This window comes from Apteryx mantelli, chromosome 12 (genome assembly GCF_036417845.1).
Source record: "Apteryx mantelli isolate bAptMan1 chromosome 12, bAptMan1.hap1, whole genome shotgun sequence".
NCBI classification, from domain to species: Eukaryota; Metazoa; Chordata; class Aves; order Apterygiformes; family Apterygidae; genus Apteryx; species Apteryx mantelli.
In genome coordinates, this window is record NC_089989.1 from 14874271 (window position 1) to 14898559 (window position 24289).

General features: G+C 39.6%; 1 protein-coding gene across 1 annotated transcript in view; it reads right to left on the bottom strand.

Annotated features, from left to right (window-relative positions):
• Positions 1 to 359: 359 nt before the first annotated feature.
• Positions 360 to 24289, bottom strand: part of KBTBD12 (kelch repeat and BTB domain containing 12) — a 28945-nt gene continuing 5015 nt past the window's right edge. The window contains exons 3-5 of the mRNA XM_013951978.2: positions 23533 to 23683; positions 11863 to 12060; positions 360 to 529 (exon numbers count right to left, since the gene is read on the bottom strand). Of these exons, the coding sequence (XP_013807432.2) occupies positions 360 to 529; positions 11863 to 12060; positions 23533 to 23683 (519 nt within the window). The remainder of the gene's footprint in view (positions 530 to 11862; positions 12061 to 23532; positions 23684 to 24289) is intronic.

A 24289-nucleotide genomic window follows, 5' to 3' on the forward strand; every position in this document is an offset into this window, starting at 1 on the left:
TTGCACTGTGGAATGAGCGCTGGGCTGCCACCGTGCCTGTGAGGCAAAGGTTTCCAGAAGCCCAGGCTGCACCAAACACTAGAGCTTGCGTAGCAGAATAGAAGACTGTAAGAGACAGCGCACCTTGGCTGAACCCAAAGGTTGGGGAACCTCGACTTTTCAAGCACAGAAATCTAGAGTACCTGTACTAGCAAATGAAGCATTGCCTGAGAAATGCAATTCAAAGACAATTCTGTCCTTAAGTACATGTTGCAGGCCTGTCTCCGTGGGACTAAGCTATCATCCTGAATCAGTTCAGCACGTTTCTCCAAATTCTTCGGTTTCTGCAGAATCTGGAAGTGCTGGGAGTCACTGCACTTCTATTGGTCCACTAAATCTGGTGGAGGAGGGATAAGGTCTCGTGGGTTCAGCCTAGCAACAAGGCAGACATCATAGCTGTCGTGCATGAGGACATTGATGGCCACCACGTTCCACTGGTTCTCCCATGTATCCAGCTCGAGGATCTCTTTGGTAATAACTTCGTGACGAGCTGAAAAACAGTAGTAACAGCAGCAGGAATCAGAAGTGAAGCCAAACAGGATCAAAGAAGTTTGCACAGTTATGATTACTACCTTTCTGTAAGGTGGCAATGAAGAGGCACTTTTTGTGGTATTAACAGTTATGCTGTTGAAGGAGTGTGCTAGTTTGTCAACGTATAGCAAACTAAATAGTGCAGATGGAGATCTGTACAGTGTATTCAGCCCTCACACTCTGAACTGCAGGTGCAGCTGCAGAGACAAAAACATGAAGTGCTCCATCCTGGTACAAGTATGCAGGTGGCATTTCATTGTGTGATCAATTGTCAACTGCTCAGACTGAGATGGAGCATTGCCTATTGTTAATGAAGATGAGTATGTCTCCATGCAGGATGCTGTCTTTTCTTTGCCCCTGACTAAAATGCAGCTCTCAGGCTCCTGGAAGCATGCCATTATTACGGCTTTTCTTGGGTGCAAAGTCTGGACATCCTGTGATTTGGGAGAGGAACAGAGCAGAAATAAATCCCCAGGGCCTTAAATATACTTTAGCTATTCTGAAGAGCTGAGGAAGTTGTCATGAACAGTCAAGTTAGAACAATGCTGCTAATTCACAGGCAATCTTAAGAAAAGGAGCTTTTTACTGAAACTAACAAAATGTAACAAAAGAATCACGGTGCAGGGGAGAACTGTGATGTCAGCCAGCAGTGCTGTATTAAACTTCTTGTAAAAAGGAAAACCCTTTCTTTGCTAACACAAGTCTGAACTCTCCAGCAATTCTGTTACACAAAGCCAAGTTCTTTCCTAAAAATGAAAAGTGACTTAAATTTTGCCTCACTTTTTCTTTTCACTTCAAAGTTGCTTTCTCACAGCAAGTAACCTTAATCTAAACTTTTCTTACTTTGAGAAGAGGACATGCATTTGTTTTGCTGTCAGTCTCCCTGCCTTCCTTCTGATGAATCTCTGGATAGCTTTATTAGAAGCTGGGTCTCAAAGACTGTCAAGCACAGACGTTTCACAGCCCAGAGGAGAACCACTGTCACAGTAAGAAACATTAAATACCCAACAGTGTGTTGAGACTTGAAAGACTAGTGACAGGCTGAACTGTAGAGTCCAGACTGGCGTTCCCATTCAGCCCTTCCTTCTAGAATGCTCTTGATCTTTTTTTTTCTTTTTTAATATTACCTCAAGAACTCTCCTTCACTTCTAGTGACTGCATCTCATTGTTTAAACACTGCCCTTCAGTGGATCTGACAGCAAAAGAACAAAGAAGGGGAAAGGACTGAAATACAGAACAGCAGCCAGATATATATTTTGTTTCTTCTTTCAGAAACACAGGCCACAGATTCTTCCAGAAGGCAACTGTCTTGGGGGTCTATTACTCTTATCTATAAGGTAATGTTATTGTTTAGGTGCAGTGCAAAACTGATATTGATGCTACGATGACTTAGTGTCATGAGATTCAGAATGCTGCTAGGGCTCCTTTACAAGTAGTTTTTAGCATGTGGGGAGGTCACATGGAAACAAGACTTCTTGAATTCTCAGTGTCTGTTTCCTCACTGAGCTAATCAGGGTCATTTCTGCTTTACTGTAGATCCTGCACGTGTGTGGGAATTGTGGATGGCCGAGTTAGCTTTATGCAAATAAATGCTTTTTTTTTGTTAGTTATCTATCTAAAGAAATCATTCGCCAACCATCCACCAGCTCTGATCACTCTCACCTGATAAAGGAGTACACCACAGTGTTTCTATCCCAAAGTTCACAGCCCGTTCCTTTTCCCCTCAGTTGTATCGCATTCAGTTGTGGAAGAAGGAAAAATAAATGTAAATGCAAATAGCCCATAATTTTTGTTGGTCCAAGTCCTGACCTCTGTGACTTACATCAGTCTCTGGCAGCTTCCTTGAGTAAAATTTGAGTAAGATTTCAGAATTTGGCCTCATCTGAATAGTGCTTGTTCCGTTCCCTTCTTCTGTTCACAGGAAGTGAAAAAATCATTGTGATGTTTTGCTTATCAAACTTGGGTAGTTCATTAAAAAAAAGGAGAATAATAGGTAGGAAAACAGCATTCATCCGTAAAAGAAGACAGCAAACTGCTAACATACATAGTTACTTGTGGAGAGAGAAAGCACAACTGATAGATTGGAAACAAATGGTGTGCAAGTATCAGCAAAGATCTTATTTTTATATGACCCCACAAGAGTGAACAGTTTTTTTCTAAAAGACAAATACAGAGACACAAACAGACATAAGATGTGACCATGGGAGGCTCCAGTCCCTGTGTTTATTATTAGATCATCTCCTTTATGCAATAAATTATTATGCCTGGATTTTCTTTGGCACAGACCACAACAAAAATGAGATAATCAGAGGAACAAATCAAACACTGGAAATATCTAAAACATTCTGTGGGTGATCGGAACACTTCAGAAAAAGAAAACATAATTAAAACATCAAAGGCAGGTTCAGCAACCTTCCTTACAAGCCTTGCTATGTCTTTTCCTGACCCTGGTGACTCATAATCTTTAGGGTCCCGTGTTTCCTTTTTCTGTGGGATGTTGTAACTGGTTTTGTTCCGTTCTCTACAAATTCTGCTTTCCAGCACATGGAGTGGTAGTTAACTCTTAACCCTTGGAAGATAAAAAGAGTCTATGTTGTTGGAATAAGGGAAACAATCATTTCTCTAGTCTTATCTTGTTTAATTTAAAAGGAAACAGCACCCTTTGGATCAGAAAGTTCATGTGAGGAAGAGCACTGCTCACAATACAGTCATATTTCAAAAAATGACCTGCCTCTTTCTTTTTAAAAGAGAATGAGTTAAAACAGCTCAACTCTGAAGTCCTTTCATTTTTGTTATTTTTCTTGGGCAGGGCAGGAGGAAAGGCAGTGTTTTTCAAAGATAAATTCTGGAAGTTTGTCACCTTTGATTCCTGATTGTAATGCTGGATTTGGGCTTTAATCCTGACATTCAGTTTTAAGTTTAAAACTTACCTAGGTGCAAATAATTTCAGGTTCTGCCTCATTGGTTCATCTTGTTGTAATTGCAATTTTCTTTTTAAAAAGACAGTATCCTAGCAGCCAATTTTGCTTAAAGGAGAGTAAGGTGACATCTACAAATAGAAATTGGCTTTATTACACAGATTATCCTTTCAGAAAGCCACCTCATAGAATTCCCTGTCATACATAGCATTATTCTGTATCACTTACCAGACAACCAGCTTACCTAATGAGAGAATTTCACTTCCAAATGTTTTCATGTTTTCTACACAATGAGGTAGTGTTTTTCTGCAGATTCTTGTTTAGCCATAAAAACAAGTTCTAAAACTTTTTCTTTTCACTACATTTTTCCGCCTAAGAGTTAAACCACTTTAGCTGTATTAGAATCATTCAGGTAGTAAAATACAAACCTAGACGTAGTACAGACCCTTTTAAAACAGTGTAATGGTGTTTATAGCAGTATGGCCTGTTCAGGAAACGAAAAGGCTAAACCAGCATAAGGAACATTTATTCCAGCATGAAACTATCCACACCAGAAGTTGTGGTATTTTAATAGAAACTCACAGCTCTATCAGTACAGTTATACTTCTCTAGAATACAAGTGGAGACTGAAGACTAATAGTGAACCTACAAACCTGTCTTTTACCAGAAATAAAGAACTTTAGTTATACCTGAAAATGTGTTCAATTGATAAATGTTAGAATCATATTTCCTATGTACAATTCCAGTTGTTGGAAAGCAAAATGTATGAGTCTTATCTTTAAATTCTCATTTATACTCTGGTCTGTAAACAAAACACTTTCCCACAATTTTTCTTTGAATGTGCAGATATTAATCTTCAGTAAAGTAATTGCCTCTACTCCATATACACAATTATGTTTTCCTTTTAAAGGTTTATTTTCAAATTTTCTTCCTTCCCCAAATATGGCCGGACTTTACTTTATGTTGTATGTTTTCTTATGCTATTTGAACCAGGGTGGACCATAAATCAGGATGGACCATACAGTCCAGGAAAGACCCACAGTATGCCTGCAGGCAACATTATAAATATTTAATCTGCTCTTTCTTTTCTTTTTAAACTGCATACCATACATAATTGGGGGGGAGACAATTTTCCCTTGTGAATATAGTATTTATTATGACTTCTGGTCTCTTTTGGTTTTCTTTTCTCTTTCCTATTTGTAATTGAACATTCCAATACAATTAATAGTGGTGTTTTTTTGTTTTTTTTGTTTTTTTTGTTTTTTTTTTTAAAGGGAGGCAGGCATAAAAGAATTAAGCAGGTAGAAAAATCTATTGTCCATATAGACCATTAACCATACAGCTTTTATACTGTTAAGTCAGTACCAAGAAATTCACACTACTATAGACTGTTTAGTGTCCAGGACATTGAACTCACAGGAAAAAAAAAGAACTCATGCTGAATTTCAGTTCATTGGAGTTAAATTTGTGGCAAGTTTGCTGAAATATGGTCAATATTTAATCATTTCTTATAGCAGCCCATTGATGTGGGCTAGTATAGTTTCCTCCATCTTATGGGTGAGGAAACAGCTATGGAGATATTGAGACTTGTGCCAAGTCCTGATGTCGCTGCATACATCAGTGTAGGGAGAAGTATTCAAAGCAGTTTTGAACAACTTCACCTGGGTGCTAGGTGCAGCATAGCCACATTGACATATTGGTTTATGACAGCCAGTACGTAACCAAGTTTATCTAGAGCAGCACCGGGTACCTCTGCATGGAATCCTCTTGTGCAATATTGGCATAGCCCTGGTGGCACACTGTCCCTGTCCATGAACTCCGTGCCCTGGGACATTCTCGCACAGACTACTTTCCCAAGCTCCTGCAGATAAGTCCTGGCATTTTTCTCAGGTTGTCACAGCACCTTTACCTTTCTAGCTTCCACTGTTCCTAGTGTGCCTTATCTTCTTCAACTATAAATCAATTAAAAAAACCCAGCCACTAAAGCTCTAGTGGCTAAATTATTAACTGCCTGCTCTCTCCTCTTTCCACTGAGAAAGCCCTCAGCCATCACTAGGTGCTTGCCAGTGCCCAATTCCCAAATCAACCAGAAAATGTTTACTCAGGGCTTTCTTTCTCTAGCTTCCCCAGCCCTTGTCACCTAGCAGCCACACTGGAGCTGCCTTGAAGCAACTCATCCTCCAGTGCTACTTTGTACCTGTTTTCACATGCCATTATCTGTACCAGAGAGCAGACAACAATTTCAAATGGATGGGATAAGCCTCTGCTACTTATCTTCCTTGCCACTAATAGCTGCTTTCATAATTACGTGATGTAAAGTTAGGTGACTTGGGAATTTGTGTTTGTGTTGCAATGAGATAAAAGTGCATTTAGATCATTAGCACCAGATGTACTAGTTCCTGATTTGCAGTAGGAAAAAGAATAAGTTCATCAAGTCTCTGGCCCTCAATCCCATTTGTGCATGTGAGCTACCCCCTAACTCTACCAGTCTTGCTAGCGTAGCACAGAGAACACCCCTTGCCGGGTCAAGTACATCCATCATCTGTGCCTGTGGGCAGAAACACGCAGAGAATACACAGGAGAGGGAACTTGGCTTGACTATTTAACATGCTGGCCAGCCTTCATGGTGTTAAGTATCAAGCCAGTGTATCCCACCAGACACAGGGAAAGCTGGAAGGCAGGCTGGGACTTGAATTTGCAACTGTGGCAGCTTACTGTTTTCAGAGCACCTACATGGAGTAAGGTAAGATACTCACTCTCATAGACAAGACCTATATCCCCTTGCTCTGTTGTGTAGTTCTTCAGGACCATAGTTTCATGGTCGGTCCCTTCATTCACAAATCAATATATATTAAAATTTAAAAAATGATAAAGGAGAATGTGATGGTCTGTAGGAAGGAACTTCTAATTCAGTTATTTCAACTGTTTTTCTTGCAGCTTTTAAAATCTTTCCAGTTATCTACAGTTCATAGGCCTGTCTCGGACATAATCTTCTGAGGCTGTTCCTGCTTCCACTGAGGTGATGGCAGAATCAGATTTCAATAGCAGCAAGATCAGTGCTCTTGAAGTCAATGCACCATTCATATGAGTAAAGATTACAAGACCAAAACAAGAATTACTGGTTCAGGCCATCCAAAGATACTGTTTCTAAATGCTTTACAATGGGTTAATACATTATTAATAGATTATATAAAGCATGTTTAGACAGTGTGCATGACAGGCAGTTATGAACACAATAGAAGATGTCATACATGGCTGTAAGCCATGTTTCTAAACAACCTATTGACCTCTCCAGCAATTAATTAAAATGCATTAAAATATCTATTAATCATTTATTAACCCTTTATAAGCCATAAATGAGCCTTAGTAAGAAGCATGACTGAATTACTAATACTGCGCTGTCAGATATTGGGTCAAATTTAGATCTGAAGCGAGCAGGTGCTGCTCATCCTGACCTATATTGGCCTTATTTACTGTAGCGAGTTTCTAGCTAATGAGGGCTGGGTAAACGGGCAGCCCTGCCTGGGAGCAGGGCGAGCTAGAGAGGGCTCTCCACCGCTCGGGTTTCCGAGCACAGGCTCCCAGCTCGCGCTGGGGCACAGGGAGAAGTGGGCGAAAGGTCAGCCAGCAGCTTTTCGGGTGGATTCGGCACACAGGCTGCAGAGATGGGGCAGTGCCTGCGGCACGACAGGCAGCTGGCAGCAGATTTCTGTGCTGAGCAAAACACAGGATCCTGAATCCCTTTCACTGATGGGAGTATTTATTCAAATGGTAACAACTGTGGGCAGGGGAACTTTAATTATTCATCGCTGCCCAGTAAATTCTGAGAGAAACAAACAGTGCTGCAAATAGGCAGCCAAGAGTTTGCCCTTCTGCTTTATTTAACAGGGAACATAGCAAGGTGCTTGAGAAACAGTTTTTGTTCCAATCCCTCATCCCCCAAACTTCACAAGTGCAGTATTTACTGTGCCAAGCGCCTTAATATGTCTAAATTTAGTTTGATTCCAGTAATGTACCATAACCACTATAATAAAAAAACAAGGATAACAGTGATTCTCCAGCTAAATCACATAGTGGATGAGACTGAGGGGAGCAACCTTTATGGCAGATTAGTCAGAATAAATAACTATTAAGCTAGTCCACTGTCGGGAGAGGATGGCGTGGAGATACAGACTCATTAGCTCAGCTGGAATATAGTAATTACTACATGGTTCTGCACAGCCGCAAGCTAGCTTCTATTCCAATGTATGGATTGCAATTTATGTAAATGAAGAAGAGGCCAGCAAATGCATCTGGGGTAGTTATATATCTTCTGGGGTATGTGTTTTTTGTTTTTTTGTTTTTGGTAGAATCACAACACACAGCTAGGACTCTGCGAGTGTCACAGTATCACCTATCTTGACTTAAACAGTTGCAAAGACAAAATAGATTCTTGTGTTCAAAATTCAGACACATTTCTTCCCTATTTCCTTTCTCTGACTCTGCCTGTACCACCACCTGAGTGAAAGATGAATTTCTACTTCATATCAGTGATAAGTAAATAACAGAACTGGGTTGAGCAGCTCTGGTCATACATATGAATAGATGGTGATGCTAAACACATTATGGAAATCTTCAATATATAGTAGGGAAATTATAAATACATCTTCTCTGCTATAACTGTATTTGAGATGGAAATGGCATAATTGCCAGTTCAGAGAGACAGTTCCACATCAAGCGCAGTTAGCTAATGAAATCATAAGGCCTCTTAAGTGATATGTGCCACTAATAGAGACTTGTTAAGTATTTTATTTGAACTGAGGTAGTTGTCCCTTTACTTTGCACATCACCTGATGTCACATAGGTATATAGTAAAGAGCCTTTTAATTTAAGTCCTCAAGTCAAAAGTTAACTCTGGATTTGTTGGTTCAAATCTATGAGCCAGGCAGTTGGCCCAATATCTATAATCTAAAACTAAAATCAAAAAAATCAGACTCCCAGCGATTGTTGCCATACATCCAATCTCCAGAAACAGTCCACAAAATCCATATTTGTGGTGCAACAATGCAAAGTCAACAGACCTGTGCCTCCATTAAGCTAACAAAGAAAGCAAATAAAACAGTCTCAGCAAACACAGACACACACCATTGCCTTCATTATTTTAACCAGAAAAATATAATTCAAAGAAACGGTCAAAGAGAAAGGGAGCCCAGTCTGGCAGGCATTTTATAAATGTGTAATGCTGCATACCTTAACAGTTGCTTACCACATCCTTCAGTGAGGCATACTAATGAGACTGCTTCTGCCAGACACAGACTAACATTAATAGCTGTCAACCTGTGCAGGTGTCAGATTTTAGTTCTATGTAAAGGCAAAGGAAAATGTGTCAACAAGAACATTATGCAGTCAATCTGCAAAGGCTAGTTTAAAATCTATAGCTACAGCAGTAAATGCAGCAACATATTTTAACAATTAGTAGAAAACTAGCTGGCTATTGCTTATTCTGTCATTCTGAATATTCAAACAATGATTAGCCTTTGTGCTCTGTGCAGAACTATAAACTAATAGACAAAAATAACCATTTTAAATGTTTCTGAATATTTTGCTGAGTGCTATAATACTGCTGACAAATGACAGGCAACATTTGTGACATTGGGCTACATGCACTGAAGCTGAGTGTCAGAGATGAGCAGATTAATTTGCCGTAATAATAGTTTTAGCAGAAATACTAATTTGTATAAACTGCTGGCTAAAAGGTGAAGTTTTGCAAGTCACGTTAAAACAGAAAACTAGAATTCAAAGCAAACAGAAATGATTTTTTGGATACCCATCATGATTATAACAGATACATTATTATTTGTTGGCTAATGGTACAGCACACAGGTTTCAGTGTTTTTTACCATCTAACCATAGCCACCAAGCTCCTAGCGTGTTTGTTTTAGGTAAGACAACTTAGGATCCCTCATATTCTCATAGAACATGCCTTCTGGTCTTTCAGAGCAGGTTTAGAGTATTAAGACCTGAATCTCTCTCTGGAAGTGCCTGTGCTTCTCTGTATGCTGCAGGGATAGCGTGACCAAGTTCCTAATGGAGACACTTCATAAGTGTCTACACTTCAGCTGAATGAATCTCCTCTCCCCTTTCACAGCCAGGCCTCAAACAAGGTTATAACTTGAAACCTCAGCAAAGGAATTCTCACAAGCTGTGTCCATCAACACAGCTTAATGTTGAACACCATTCCTTGTGATTCAGAGGAAGCTTTCCATGGATGAAGCTTGGGAACACTTCAGGGCCACTCATCCTTTAGAGAGGCTGTGTTCAGCATTACCCAAACGCTACTCTGAGCTGACCAGGTAGCTTCCCTTTAGCAGATTAAGTAGCTGCAGTTTCTCTTCCACTGCTCCTGGGGATGCTATTAATGCTACTCCAGCTGTCCTCCTCCAGACAAACTTAAAGATTTGCGAGAGGGCTATATGAGAATCCTGCCATCACAAAACTTCATGCAGTATTATATGGGACACTCAGAAGTGATGGTAGTTGAGAGGGCAGTAGTGCTTGTCTTTCCATTCAAACTTAAGGCCTTTCAGGCAGTTGAGAGCTGCTTTTCAGCTTCATGTTTGTGTACAAAGTCTCTGATTATCCATTTAGGTCAATACTCACACAGAAAGGCATGCAGAGCATGGAGTGTACAAGAGTAAAATGAAGATGCCACAGCCTCCTTAGTAGACCAGCTTTCACACTGCTGGATCAAGACTGGGTTTAAGTAAATGCAAAGGCAAGTTGAAGCTAGGGACTTGGGCATGGATAGTGTATGGGGAATTGGTTGCTGTCCCTTATATATGTTGCATAAGACTTCCCATTGCAGAAGTTTTTTGGCTTTTTTTTCTTTCCTTCAAAGAAACAATCATACTTGCAGTGTTCACAGCAGCCCTTTAGAGTTCAGCAGGCACAAAACTCAGAGACTACAGCTGTGTCTCCAGCTTGTTCCAAAATCACCACTTGGTTGAAACTAAATTACAATGTTTTGTAAAACTGGAATATCCTCTCTTGGTTGCCTCCCTCACAAAAACTTCAGTGGCATGCCAAGAAACCCAAAAAACTAAAAGCAAGCAACAAGCACATTCTAAAATAACCCTATCTGCTGCTAAAGCAGCAGCAGCACATGCTATTCTGTAAATATCTTCAAGTTGCTGAAGAACTGTAATTGTGAAAGAGCCATCCTCTCGAAGGTCCCATAGGATACCAATAACCCTCTCTTCTTCAGTCCATCCTTCACCCACATCCTTCACTCTTTCCAACAGGCAAGGGATACAGGGTCCAGGGAGAGAAGCAGGCTAGAGCTCTTTAGGCTTAGCATATGACCTCCACCCACCTTTGCTTCTGGCTTGCTAATCAGCTCCTATTGTCAGTAATGGGCATTAGTTCTGTAATGGGAACAGCAAATGTTTTGTCCAGTGCAGGTGACTTAGGGTGCAAGCCTTCCTGATAACGGTAAATGGAAGTTGTGATTGTTATGAAGATTTTAAAATCCCTTTTCCTTTAATAAACTGAAAGTCATTAAGAACCCTATCTTTAAGGCACAGCTTCCTGTCAGCTCCTTAAACATTTGGATATATCTGATTTACAGTTGCCAGTGAGAATCTTATTTTGGCTCCCTTGTTAATAGACATCATAGCAACGTCTAACAACACAATCACATACTATTTCTTAACTAGTATACAAATGCACACATAGGGGGTCAGAGTAGGTTGCACAGGTAACTGCAAAACTGGCATTTTCGAACTCTGACTTTTTGATTTGCAATCTAAATAATAGTCTTTTAGTGCAGGGGAGTTCTGCACATAATTATATAGCTTGCAATAGTGCAGTCAGGAATCAGGACCCTATTGTGCTGGCATTATACAAATGTACAAAAGATGGCCATCTTGAAAGCCACAGGAGGACTTCCAACCTCTCCCGGTACTACCACTCTTTATACGTGACTCAGTGACAGAACATACCTTGGCTAAAGACAGCTGCATAATGCCTTACTCTTAGAAAAATATGCCCAAGTTCTTTAATTTTTTTAACATATGCTAAGATTCTGATCTCAGCTCTGGATGTAGATTCAGAATTCTGTAGAGGCCGTAGATGTGGACAGCTATAGTGCAGATCACAAACTTCCTTAAATTTTGTTGTTGATGAGGGGGCGGGGGGTGGAAATCAAAGGACAAACAGTATGGAGCACAATTCATGTTGACACTGGGAGTCAGCAGTCCAAAGGGCTGAATCAGCTCTGTGGTTCCAGAGCGTGCCTGCACCACCTGATGACAGCGTTATTAAGTCATGAATTCATGACAGTTTCACAGTGAAATTGATTTGAGCTATGTAAGGAATTTCAGGCTCATTTCAGTACCTGCTCCACGAAATCCTCCACAGAGGTACAGCTTCCCTTCCACAGAGCCTGCACTTGTAGAGTTTGTTCGTAAGGAGAGGAGAGGAGAAGGCATAGCAGGCCCATCCCTCCAAAAGTCTCCATCAGGGTTATAAATCTCCACTGCATCAAGACATTTCCGTGTCTGTCCCCTGTCACGACCGAGGCACCCAATTCCTCCTGCAAAAGAAGATATCTAGGTCAACTATAACAGCCGCAGGCTTTCACTGAAAAATACATGGTTGGTTGCATCATTTTTTGTTTACATGTCCTCATTACACTCCTTTTCTTTTCCCTTTTTCAGCTCCAAAAGCTCACTAGAAAGTAAACGCAAAGCAGAAGCCACTGCACATTATCTACAGACATTCAAGCAAGCACCTTTCTGAAGCTTGGTATCAGAAGAAGAACAAGCAGCATGTCTTCAAAAATGAAAGGTATCTTGTCTTGTTTTCTGACTATGCAGTAGAAATTCTTGTAATTACTTATTCTGTGTGCTGGACAAATCACTAGCATTAAGTTGCAGTGTATCGAAATTTTTTTCCGTTACTGTTGTTAGTGGATTTGACCCTCAAACTTGTTAACCAATAATCATTTGGATTTGCTTGTGTCTTTTTCAACACAAGAAAAAGATTTCATCCTTTTCTCAAGGGAAGTCAGCTTCAAGAAGCAAAATCGTCGAATTTGCAAGAGTGCCAACTGAGTCATTTGTGACAAATCCTACAGTGGAAGGGTTAATTAGAATGCCTGAAGTCTGTCTGCAGGATTGAAACAGATCCCAGTTTTCGTTTGCTGGGACATATTGCAACAGGCTGCAGATACACCTGCAATCTCAGAGCACACTGCAAACATTGTACACTGAAAGCATCGTGTAAACACTGCATTTCCAAATTCTTTCCAGTGATCAAATCCAGGTTTTGAATTCACAGCCTTTAGTTCTCCAGAATTAATATGCTGACATATCCTAGCAGGTTTTCCATCTGTGCCAATGGATACAATACCCTGTAATGAGCACTGATGGCATGCTAAAGCAGTTCTTTTGTGCATGTGTGTGTATGTGACCACTTTTAAATATAAAATGACAGCAATATGCAATTTTCACATGAAGGGCTAGCTTTCCAGATACACTTGTAGGACTGCTCAATTGTGCAAATCCCAAATGGATGGTACTGCATGTAGTTGTACCTTTGCATGTGGAAAAGGGAATGACTGCAAATATAACCTGTACAAGGTTGGTGAGGCTGCTTTTAAAATACATTGCTTCAGCCCAGTGCTGTTAAGATGATCTGTCAAATAAATGAACCCCTAGTGCTTGAAGTTATACTCACATATGGTTTTCCACCTATCTCTTAATTTGGATTGTGTTCTTTTTTTAACATTTTGTGCACTCTCCAAAGGTATTTGCAAGAGGCAACATGTAAGTAGGGACCATAATGTTCTGAATTTGCCTCCACTGTTTTCTAGACCTGTATTTTTGAGACAGGTAAAGCACTTATTCCTGCATCAGAGCAGCAAAATTAGAACCAAATTCAGTATCCATTATCATCAGTGGGAAGCCTTCCTTCAGCTGAACTTATTGGTGTTTGATTCAGATCAGAATTTGAATTTTGAATTGATATGTGCATATAGTGCTTACTTCGACATCCAGTGTCAGCATCTTCATTTGGTAGGTGGTAGCCTTGTGTGACTATCACTCAAAGGAGGCTGTCAACTAAAGTCTAACGAGTTGAGAGCCCTGGCACCCAGAAAACTCATTTCTAACCCAGCTGGGACTTTCAAGATACCTATTCTGTGTTTATCTGCAGCTCAGAATTTGATGGACAACATTGTCAAGGAAAGTTTTAAGAGCTAATCAGAAAAATTCTTCAGTCATAGGCTATAACCGATTGCTTATCATAAAGTCTTTTTGATTCTATAGTATCCTTTGGTAGAATCTCAATAGCAGACTACAGCATGCAAGATAATTTGCTAACAGGGTATGTGCTACAGAGTGTGTCATAGCCTAGAGGGAGATACCCAAGGCAGTTTTAAATGGGAACCAATGATATTAAAGCTCCCCACAGATTAATTTAATCTGCTCAAAAGAGGTGCCATGGTGCCAAAGACAGACTGCTGCTGATTATCAAGCTGGCTGTTTTAAAATTACCTCAGGTGTTACTATACTACACTGAAGAATATCCACTCACCTGTAGACAGAGTCTTCATCTGAAGAATGAAAGAGCATATTGTTCAATTAGAGGAAGAATGGTACCAACTAGGACACACATACAGCGTATCAGAGTCAACTGAACAGCTTTTCTGATTGCCTTATTTCATGGATGCCAGTAGCCAAAATGCTTCAGAACTTTTCTAGAAGCATAACTGGTTGTTTTCTTTATTTCTTAGTGCATTGTTATTGTCATTTTCAAAGTTCAGTGATTGTGCGGCACAGTAACTTAGAAAAGAACAGAAATAATCAGGTAATCAGGTACAGTACTAATACAGCACAGTTAGTAACTTCTGGAAAAAGTCCTAACCATCACCAATTAATGAAGGCATTCAGCTGGCCACCCAGGGGAGCAGCCTTCAAACATTTTCCTTGTATAATTATTAGAGAAATAATCTTTAGTGACCTATTGGAGCTTCTTTGCAACAGCTTAAGAGCTACCGTATGTTTTCAAACATTTACAAAACCTTCACTGAATAGTTTAACTCCTTTAAACCTATTTTTTAAAACCTAAACAGTCCTGAAGGTACAAAGTATCTCCATTTTATTTACACCCTCAGCCATTTGAGGTAAATCCAATTTCAGGTTAATTTTACAATAAAAACATAAAACTAAGTTCCTGGCAAATAGAAAATGAGAAGAAAATCAGATGGGAATAAAGTTTAATTTTCAAGCTTAAAAAAGTAGTATTCCAAACAATAAGAAATCAAACTCACAGAAGAATTTCAGTCTCCTCTTTTAAAGCAATGCTAACACTGAAATATTGTCAACAAAGGAATCTGAGGATATTAGATTCTACCAGCACTGCTTTGCCATATTCCCAGATGCAGTAGTTCAGAATTCCTCCTGTGAGGCAATACTTCCCCCCCCATGGAGACTGATGTCTCAAGCCTTTTCCCAAAGAACAGAATACACAAATCAGCAAGAAAATTTCTCAAATGAACCCACATCTGCAACTGAGTGGAGGCTTCTGATGTTAATCAGACTATCCATCATATCTACAATGTGTCTACATGCAAGACTTCAAACTGGCCAGAAAAAAAAAAAGAAACTTCATGTGGCAGGCAATTCACCCTGCTTTGTACTCAGTCACTCAAAGGTCCAGATCATCCTATCATACTGTCTTCTTTATACAGATTTATGAAACCAGTAGACATACAAATGTAGACATATGGAATTGCAGTTAAGACCATGAGGATTCTCTTTATTTTATTTCATCTTCTCTGGGTAGAGCAGTTGAACAAGAGAGTTTATGCTTTGTTCCTACAGGGGCCTCTGCTGACCTTGAAGGGGCTAAGAAAGAAAGCAGCAAAAAGAGCAGAGGGTTGTAGGTCATTTGAGGGAGACTCTTGTGCCAAGTGGTCTGCCCAAAGTACATGGACAGGAGGGGTCATTTTTATGTATTTGGAATTTTGCACTTGTGACTGTACCTTAAACCGCCCAGAACTATAAATGCTGTGGTCCCAACCTCCCAGCAGTCCAGCAATTGCTATTCTGTGCATAAGAACTGGAATGGACACTGTGAAGGGTCTCACATTATTGACCCACATTCACCTCTTGTCACAGAGCAGGTGACTTCAACACCACCTGGTTTAATTCTCTACATATAGCCCAGTTACATGTCCTTTGTGCAGGGAGAGATGGATTTCTCACTGAGGGTTTGGAACATTTCTGTCATTTTCACATTCATCACACAAGATGATTTAATCCCAGAACTCAGTTCCCCCCTTTACAAATACACCCTTTCAACATGTTAGGCTTTTTACATTATTTGCTTTCCCTGGGAGATATTTCAGATGCCACTGAAAGACTAAAATAAGCCAGTGAAGCCACCTTTGTGTTCCCAAAACCATTAATGCTTGAGAGCTTTCCATATCACGCTTGGATGATTCCACAATCAAACATACTTTCAAGGGCACTCTGTAAGCAGTGGTTCTAATGGGTTTTAAATTTAACATGAAGCTCCATTAGTAAAATAAATATATAAATACAATATATGGTCTTTATTAAGAAATCAGGATAAAAAAAGACAAGCCTTTGATGCAAGAAGGCAAAGCAAGATAGGTGATGTGATTACTACATCTTCAGAATTTCAATGAGACACTCTGTGCCTTGCTGTACCCACACACTGTTCATAACTGGCTGAAGGCAAAACATATTGCTTTGCCTTAGGTCAGCTGCCTCCCCCTTCTTCCATTCTTACTTGAGAAGACTAAACGCAATTTGAATCACATCGGTTCTAAATAACAGAACACCCTTTCAGCAGAAGAGTGGGAATGTCTGCGAAGGCTGTGAAGTGGTAAATAACATCCATAGTAATAATTAGTTCAGCTGATGCAAAGGAGATAAGTGCCTTAAAGGTGCCATATATATGTGTACATGTATCTATAGAAGGGGACTAGCATATGATTAAATCGCAAGAGATAAGAATATTCCTACCTGCACTTGCCCAGTGACTTCACTTGCATCACTGGAACTGACACTTGTAAGAGCGGCCACTAGTCTAAACAGTTACACTGATCCATAAGAATTGAGCACTCACACGGCTAGATTTGATAGGCAACTGAGTCCAACCTGAACAATTTGGTTTTCAGGTTAGCAATGGAGATCCAAATTTGGATTGCTCAGTGCACAGTGTATAGACAGGATAGCTTACCAAAATGATGCCTACAAGGTTGTTCATGACCCAGGTAGAACTGAAAAGAGCCTGCATACTTCATTTAGAGAGGAATGGTGATCAGGACCTCTGAATGTCAGACTTTATACATTTTAACTTGATTCCCCCACAAACAGACAGCTAAAATTAGAGATAACCTACAATCTCTCAGCCAGGGCAATATGTTAGGAAGCAGCAAGAGCAGGGCTGTTCCCTAAGGGAAGGTGAGCCGTACAATGACCTCACCATCAGGGCGCAGATCCACAGCACCAGAGGCAGGCAAGCAGAGCAGCGTGGTGATGACTGTAGGTCCCGTCAACAGTCCAGCAGTCATCAGGCAAAGGCAAGACAACAAAGCAGGGACTGAAGGCCCAAGCCTCAGCTTAAATAGGCACTCCTGGCCCCATGGGCAGAGGTTGTGGGTGGAGGCCCCAGGGAAGGCTGGTCAGGGTAATTAAGGCCTATTTGCACTCAGGGCCCTGATACTGTAATTCTTTGCCATAAGATTAAGCCCTCAGATTGTAATACTGAGCAACATGTATTCTTACTAGTGCCTGTTTGAATTTTTATTAAAGGAAGATGGGTGAAAAAAGGAGTAGTTCGCCAATAAGCAAGTGAAATCTAAGCTCCTGCTGTCCTTCTGCTCCCATAAAATAATTCACTATTAAATTGATCTCTGGAATGCACAATGGATTTAATAGCGCTAATCTCTTATGTAACATTTCCCTTCATTACTCTTTAACAGCACTCAAGCTGAGAGTCTCAGCACTTACATTACTCTCTCAGTCTCTTTAAAGCAGGGCTGCATAACTGGTTTCATGGAGAAATAAGGGAGCAATAAAGCTAGCCCTGGCAGGCACTTACGAAAATGAGAATGAGAAGCACTGTCATTCTTTACTATCACAGAGCAAAGCAGATGATGTAATGTAGCTTGTAGGAAGACATGAGATCAAAAGATTGATTAGAAACAGGGCTGAGAAAACTAAATGTCTTCCTAAACAGTCAACACTTCAGTTCCAGCTCCTTCTTTTCTCCTGTAATGCCTTGTTCTCCTTTCCTTTGGTAATCCTTAAATGAATAGGGAGCATTTCTTGTCTCATGTATCAGACCAGATTTTGCCTTTGGTTCCTGCCTGCACACTAGCACTCCAGGGACTGGTGCACAGGTATAACAGGGCAGAATCAGACCCATTATCTGCCACTTGTTGGAAGTCCAAAGCATATTTATAGACATGTCTGTTTTAGAAGAAGGATGTTACTTAAACACACAGTTAATACTGAAGCATGAAAACTAAAATGTCTCCTTCCAGTCCATCCTACACAAGCTTTCCATTCCAGAGAGACTCCAAAGTACATATTCGAATAAGTATTTTATGATGGAGATATTCAGTATTTAATTGAACCTCATTTAACTGCTTAAAACTTTTAAAAGAAGCTCTCAGTAAGAGCTCAGGGAAAAAACAGGTTTTAATGAGGTGGGATGCCAAACTAAGGAGGATAAACAAAAATTATTTGACTCCTAAATCTTTACTAATAGGATTTCTTATTTAAGTCCTTCTGTATGTTCTTATTTATAAAACAGGTATTATATAACATAAAAGCAACACATGGTTAAAGCTGTCATGGTGATACAATATTTTTACTAGTGACCTATATTTCAGAGATAGTAGTTCTGTTGAATGTTTTTTAATATAAGCTAATTCATTTGGCAGGTCTTTTCCTAATTTATCCATCAGCTGTAATGAGTTTTCAGAGACTCAGCTGCAAAGGATTTTTTTTTAAGCAAGAGATTAAAATGCATGACCTTAAATAGAGCCCTCCCATCTGGTTTTCTTCCAAAAGTATCTCAATTGCCTCTGTCATTAAGAACACAATACTGCTCTTTCTTGGGCTTTCTAACAAATATAGTTATGTTCCTGGGAAAATATGGAGAGAAAGAGCTAAGACCAGTCAAATGGGATGAATAGGAGAAAGGATTTTGAGCCTCAGGAAATGCTGTTCATTTACTTATAAGGATTATGTACACCATATAAATAGCAAAAGATTCTCTAGGAACATTATACAACAAACAGACAATTACATTGCAGGATTGCTGATTAAAGACTCGTGGTACAGGTTCCCGAACAATGCTATTACTCAGACAAAAAACTCTAATCTATTTCTCATTTTCTTTCCATCAGTGAGACTCTAGAATAATTCCATTTAGGTCATTAGAGTTTTAGAGGCTGGAGGTGGCAATTAGACTGGGAAGGGTTTTTGGACAGTGACTATGTACTCTATGTTCTGCACCAATGGGACTCTTCAAAAATTAACACTTCAAAGGCTAAGTGTCAGATTCTGATGTTGGTTAGAACAAAATTGATCTGGCACAACACAATCGAAATCAGCAGACTTGCAGCAAATTTGCACCTATATGGATGAGAGTAAAAATTAGACTTGTATATCAAAGAATCTGTTATGGTATCTTATTCAAAGCTAGTGATCCATCTATGCTTTTTGCTTCATATATGTGATAGAACTTAGATTCATATTTTAGAGACGAGAGGAGAGGATCAAGTTAGTGCAGTGATTTTTCATTTGTACTCTGGAGTCCCACCTAATCCTGCATGTACTGAGAACTGTACCAACTGTACACAGAGACCGTACCTGAAAGAGATGACAATCTTACTTTTTTTAAAAGATATGTGTGACTTTTCAAGAGTTGCTCAAAAGAAGTCCTGTCTCTCTGCAATGCTACTTTATGTACTCAGCTAGAGCTATGCATTTCTTTATATTTTTACTTCTGGGAAGCAGGATTTGGTCCTCGTGGAATGCAGATGATATCTTTCATTTTCCTGCTTCCATCCTTCCTCCATTCCTCTCCTTCATCTGTCCCCAGAAACCCCCAGTGAACCTTTTTAAATCAGTGCAGACTACAGGAAACCCATGGAGACATTGTTCTACACAAGGAGCAAGTAAGATCTGAAAAGGGGGTGATTCTTTTGGGAATCCAAGCATTGCCATGCTTCTGAATTGCCACTTCACTGACTGTCTCATGACTGAGGCTGTATGGAAGCCTGCTAGATATTCAAGTTCTACATACACATAACCTGTCTGTGTGGAATCCCCATTTGGAGGGAGAGGGGCTATAAAGGGCAGTGGCAGAAACTCCACAAAAGTTTCTCTCATCTGTAGCACAAAAGCTTAGCCATTGTGCCTGAGTATAGACACCTCTAAGATCACTATGTGAGGACAACCTACAAGCTGTGATCCTCTTCAGAATGTGTCTTTTTGAACAAATTGGCCTTGACAGCATCTTTCTAGACTCCCACAGTGCTCAACATTCCCTGTGAAACAGTGTAAAGTCCCAAGGATCCATAGCTTTGAACAGGCTGCAATGGTTTTACCATTCTCATGACAGTTGCTATTCTTTGGTCTGTCAATATCAACTTCAGTTCTTTCCATTCTCATTCTCTCATGAATGTCATCTGCATGATGAAGTGCTGCATCAGCCAGATTAAGAGCGCTTTCAATATGTTCCCTTCAATGTCATGAACTGTCTGTCCACCCAGCCTGGGATACCATCACAATTGTTTCCAAAGGAAAACTGTACCTATTTCGCAGCCCAACAGTCTGAGAATTCATAAGGTAACAAGAACTTGTCACCATGAATAAAGCATGGAATGTAGCTTTGGCATGTAAGATTTTAATTACAGTTGGCATGTGTGAGTTTACAGCTGGAGATGAGACCATGTGTGATACCAGCAGAATAAGATGCCAGTATCAGTGACTGTAAAGCTGTTTCCAAACAGAATTCTTTTGAAAATTCTTCATCGTTATGAGAGGTGTTTGAAAATGCTTTAGAGTCTCCTCTACAGAATTTTCAGTTCATGCTGGTTAAAATTTACCAGCCAAATTGTCTGCTCAATTTTAATATTTAAATCTTCTCAGTTCCACCCATGCAGTTAAGGGTGGATTTAAAACAGCATATTCAAAGGTAGAATTTTTTGACACATCATTTTTGGCTCTGTATCAGCTTTGGTTTTTGATTAAAAAATTAGCTCTAATTTTATTTCATTTCCTAAGGAAACAAGACTTACACAATTATACTTGGTACATGCGTCTTCTGTATCTGTGTTTGCATTATTTTGTCTGTCCTCTAATAGCTTTTGAACCTATTGGCGAATTTCAACCAAATTTTACAGATTTACAGATATTAAAATCCTCACAAGTTTTGTGAAAATAAACAATCAGGAGTTTGTGAAAACAGCCCAGTGTTGTAGCCTATGTAAAATGTCTTCCCCACAAGCAATATTCAGGCTACCTGAAGTTAACTCAGTCACGTCTACATTTGCTCCAGTTACACCTTGCAGTGGACACAGCATTAGAACAGGGGCGCATTCAGAAATGCCATCATAAAAATAGCAGAGTCTTTCTCAAAAATCTGCTCCCTGGAGCAGCTTGTGAGCTCAGTTATCTTTGGTATAAATTACAAGCAAGTCTGTTCATTACAGTAGAATTACCCCAAATTTACACTGTTATAGCTAAGATCAGACACTGCTCTTGCATGTGCTTAGTCATGTTTAGTGACAGGAGTAAAGGGTCCAATGCAGCAGATTGTTAATCACAGGATTAAGTGCATTGATTCCCCTAGGACTGCTCGGATAAGGATTGCTCATGGAAAGGTGTGTGAACCAACAAGGTGATGGGAAACAGAATTAGATTCTATTCCAGCCTACATGCCAATAAAATTGTTAACAAAGGTCTTTGCACCAAAAAATTATTATTGGTACTGACCGGCATGTAAGAAAGAATTCAAGTCAATATTCAGCTTCCTGAAAAGAGCAGCACTGGCAGCTATACATAGTAAAATGATGCTTTTTATTTTTTATGTTAGCAAAACTCATGCGAAAGTCTGTAAGAAATCGTAAACTTAGAACTCCTTAATGCCATTTTAACAATCACTTTTCAGACTAGAACTATGCTTTGTGTACAACCTATACATTTCACTATTGTAGTCATTCAGATACGCTTCTTGCTTTGTGAGATTTTGAGGGAAGAAAATGGATGCAGTTCTCCTTATTAGCCACTGCTTTTCCATGTTTCAGTATAAGGGTTACTGTGAAGACGACTGTCAACCTGTTTTATCACAAGCATCCCAGGGCATCTCCTTTTTTTTCTCCCTGACTCTCTTGTGTCATCACAGAACTCTTGGTCTTGATCTCTGAATGCTTGTTACTGAAATGCATGAATAGAGCCTTTCTCTTCCCAACTGTTACTGCTGCTTCTGCTTCCCCATTACAGCATCATTATCAGTATAAATAAATAGATATATATTTAACCTTTTAAAGAGGATTAAACCTCTTCCATTTTCAAAGCACCTTTGAACCTAAATAGCCAGCATTTACTTTATTTGACAGCATGTTGAAGTTCACCTGTGAGTAACTGTTGACAATAATGATTTTCTGTTTGTAAACTCTCTTTTGCATGTGTGCCTCTTTCACCCTTTCTCCTGGTTGTGCCTGTAGGTCTGGCTCAAGCCACTGTAGAGAAAGAAGTGTCTCTAAAAGAAGACAAATGGGGTGTTAAAGCCGTCTTCCCCTTCTGCTACTCCAGAGACACCTTTCTTAGATATACCTCTCCAGGAAGCCTTCTGCAAAATTCCTTCAGTGTTACATGTCAGGAAGACACTCTCCATTATCCATGGTAAATAACAACCCAGAAAAAACAAAAACATCCCTAAATCAAAAAATATATTAATTTGATAAGACCATATTTATTGTGTTTGCTTTGATAAGCTTGAAAACAGGAGTAATTTGAAGCAGCAGGGATTAAAAGGAACTGGTGTAATAGCTGCCTTCTTCATGCCCTCAGGACCCTGGAGCATGGAAGAGTGTGAGTGACCCACAGCACACTTGTGGATTAGCCGACTGTACAAACTTCTCTCCCACTTCTTCAAGCACCTTCCAGTCATGCTCCTAGCTATAATTCTCTCATTCTGTTAGTCACCTTTCTGGTTCCTACTCTCCTTCCAAGATGCCTCTTTAATGTTTTCTCTATATCGTTCCCAATGGTCGCAATGCCTTTCTTCTCCATCCACCCTTTCCTGCTTTACATAATCATTTTCTCTTCGTAAAAATCCCTTGCTTGTCTTGCCTTTCTGAGATGTTTGCTAGTGTTCTGAAACAAGTGATGTTCTTTCTGTTGGCTTGGATAGAAGTTGGAATGGTCTTTGGGAACAAAGTTTGTGCAAATATTAATTCTGTCATTAATTCTGTCATTTTAAAAATGGCAAAATGAAAGATTTAGACTTTCCAAAATAGTATATTTGCACTGAGGTGGGTAGAAGAGAATGATTCATTAAATTTTATCAGACTTCACAAATAATTTTGGTTTTGACTGGGAGATCCAAATTCTCTTTTTCCCCGTGCCATTCCTTTAGGATGCTGGGCATGTTACTTCAACTTTCCATTCCTCCTCTGTAAAATGATGCTAACAAGGCTTCTCTGCCCATCTTTTTGAATTTATTATTAGTATTAGCATGGTGGTACTCCAAAGAAAAGTGGTTTAAAAAGCAAAGTATCATTGTTACGTTAATCCAGAGCACTAAACTTTCACTAATTTAATCTATGTGAATTAAGGAAGGAAGAAATTATGTGGGAGAAAAATAGCTCCAGAAAATACTATCCATTTAGTTCAACATACTGTGTCCTACAGTACATAGCAAAGGGTGAGATATTTCACTTCACTGAGGCAAATTGCTGGAAAAAAGAAAAAGTCATTGTGCTATCTGTTAAAAATCTGTTTCCTCTTACCCAAGACATAAATCTCACTGTTGACTACAGCTGTGCTGAAGCGGTATTTGGAGTACTTCATTGGTGCGCGCTCTGTCCATTTGTCTTGGCCTGGGTCATACCGAAACATTCTGTTACTTAATCGATCCGGCTCATCGTCAGGCAGATCCATCTGTATGAAATATGACAGCCATATAATAATACAACATTTGGAGCCCTCTGCACATGCCTGCATGCAATTAATCACAGCAGACAGCTGAGCAGATAAATAACATCAACACATCAATTCTAGCTGTGAAGTGATTCATACTCACTACAGTTTAACAGCACCATGACTTGTGGCTGGAAGTGCATTGTAGAAGGCAAATGAATAACAGGGCATTTATATTCTGTAGCAATAAAGCTGAGGATTTGGGTAATAACAAAACATTCATGGGTCCAGCTCTGACAGGGCATACCTCTTTTACAAGGCCTCTGTGAAGTCCTGATAATGAAAGGAAAACCTTCTGTAAGATAGTTTTTCTTCCTTCTAAATGTTGAATTTCTATTTACGTTGTTATTCAGACTGTACCATGAGTCTCAGTGAAGTACTTAGCTGGCTTTTCTCAGGCCTGTTTATATACATAACTTATTCTCAACTAGCATGCACATTTATTTAGTCAACCTAAACAGTGTAATGTCGTTCAACTGCTGTGTCTTCTCCTTCAATAGTTTTAATAATCTCTTAACCCCATGCTGTATCATTGCTACCGTAATCTACTTTTTATACTCACTCCTA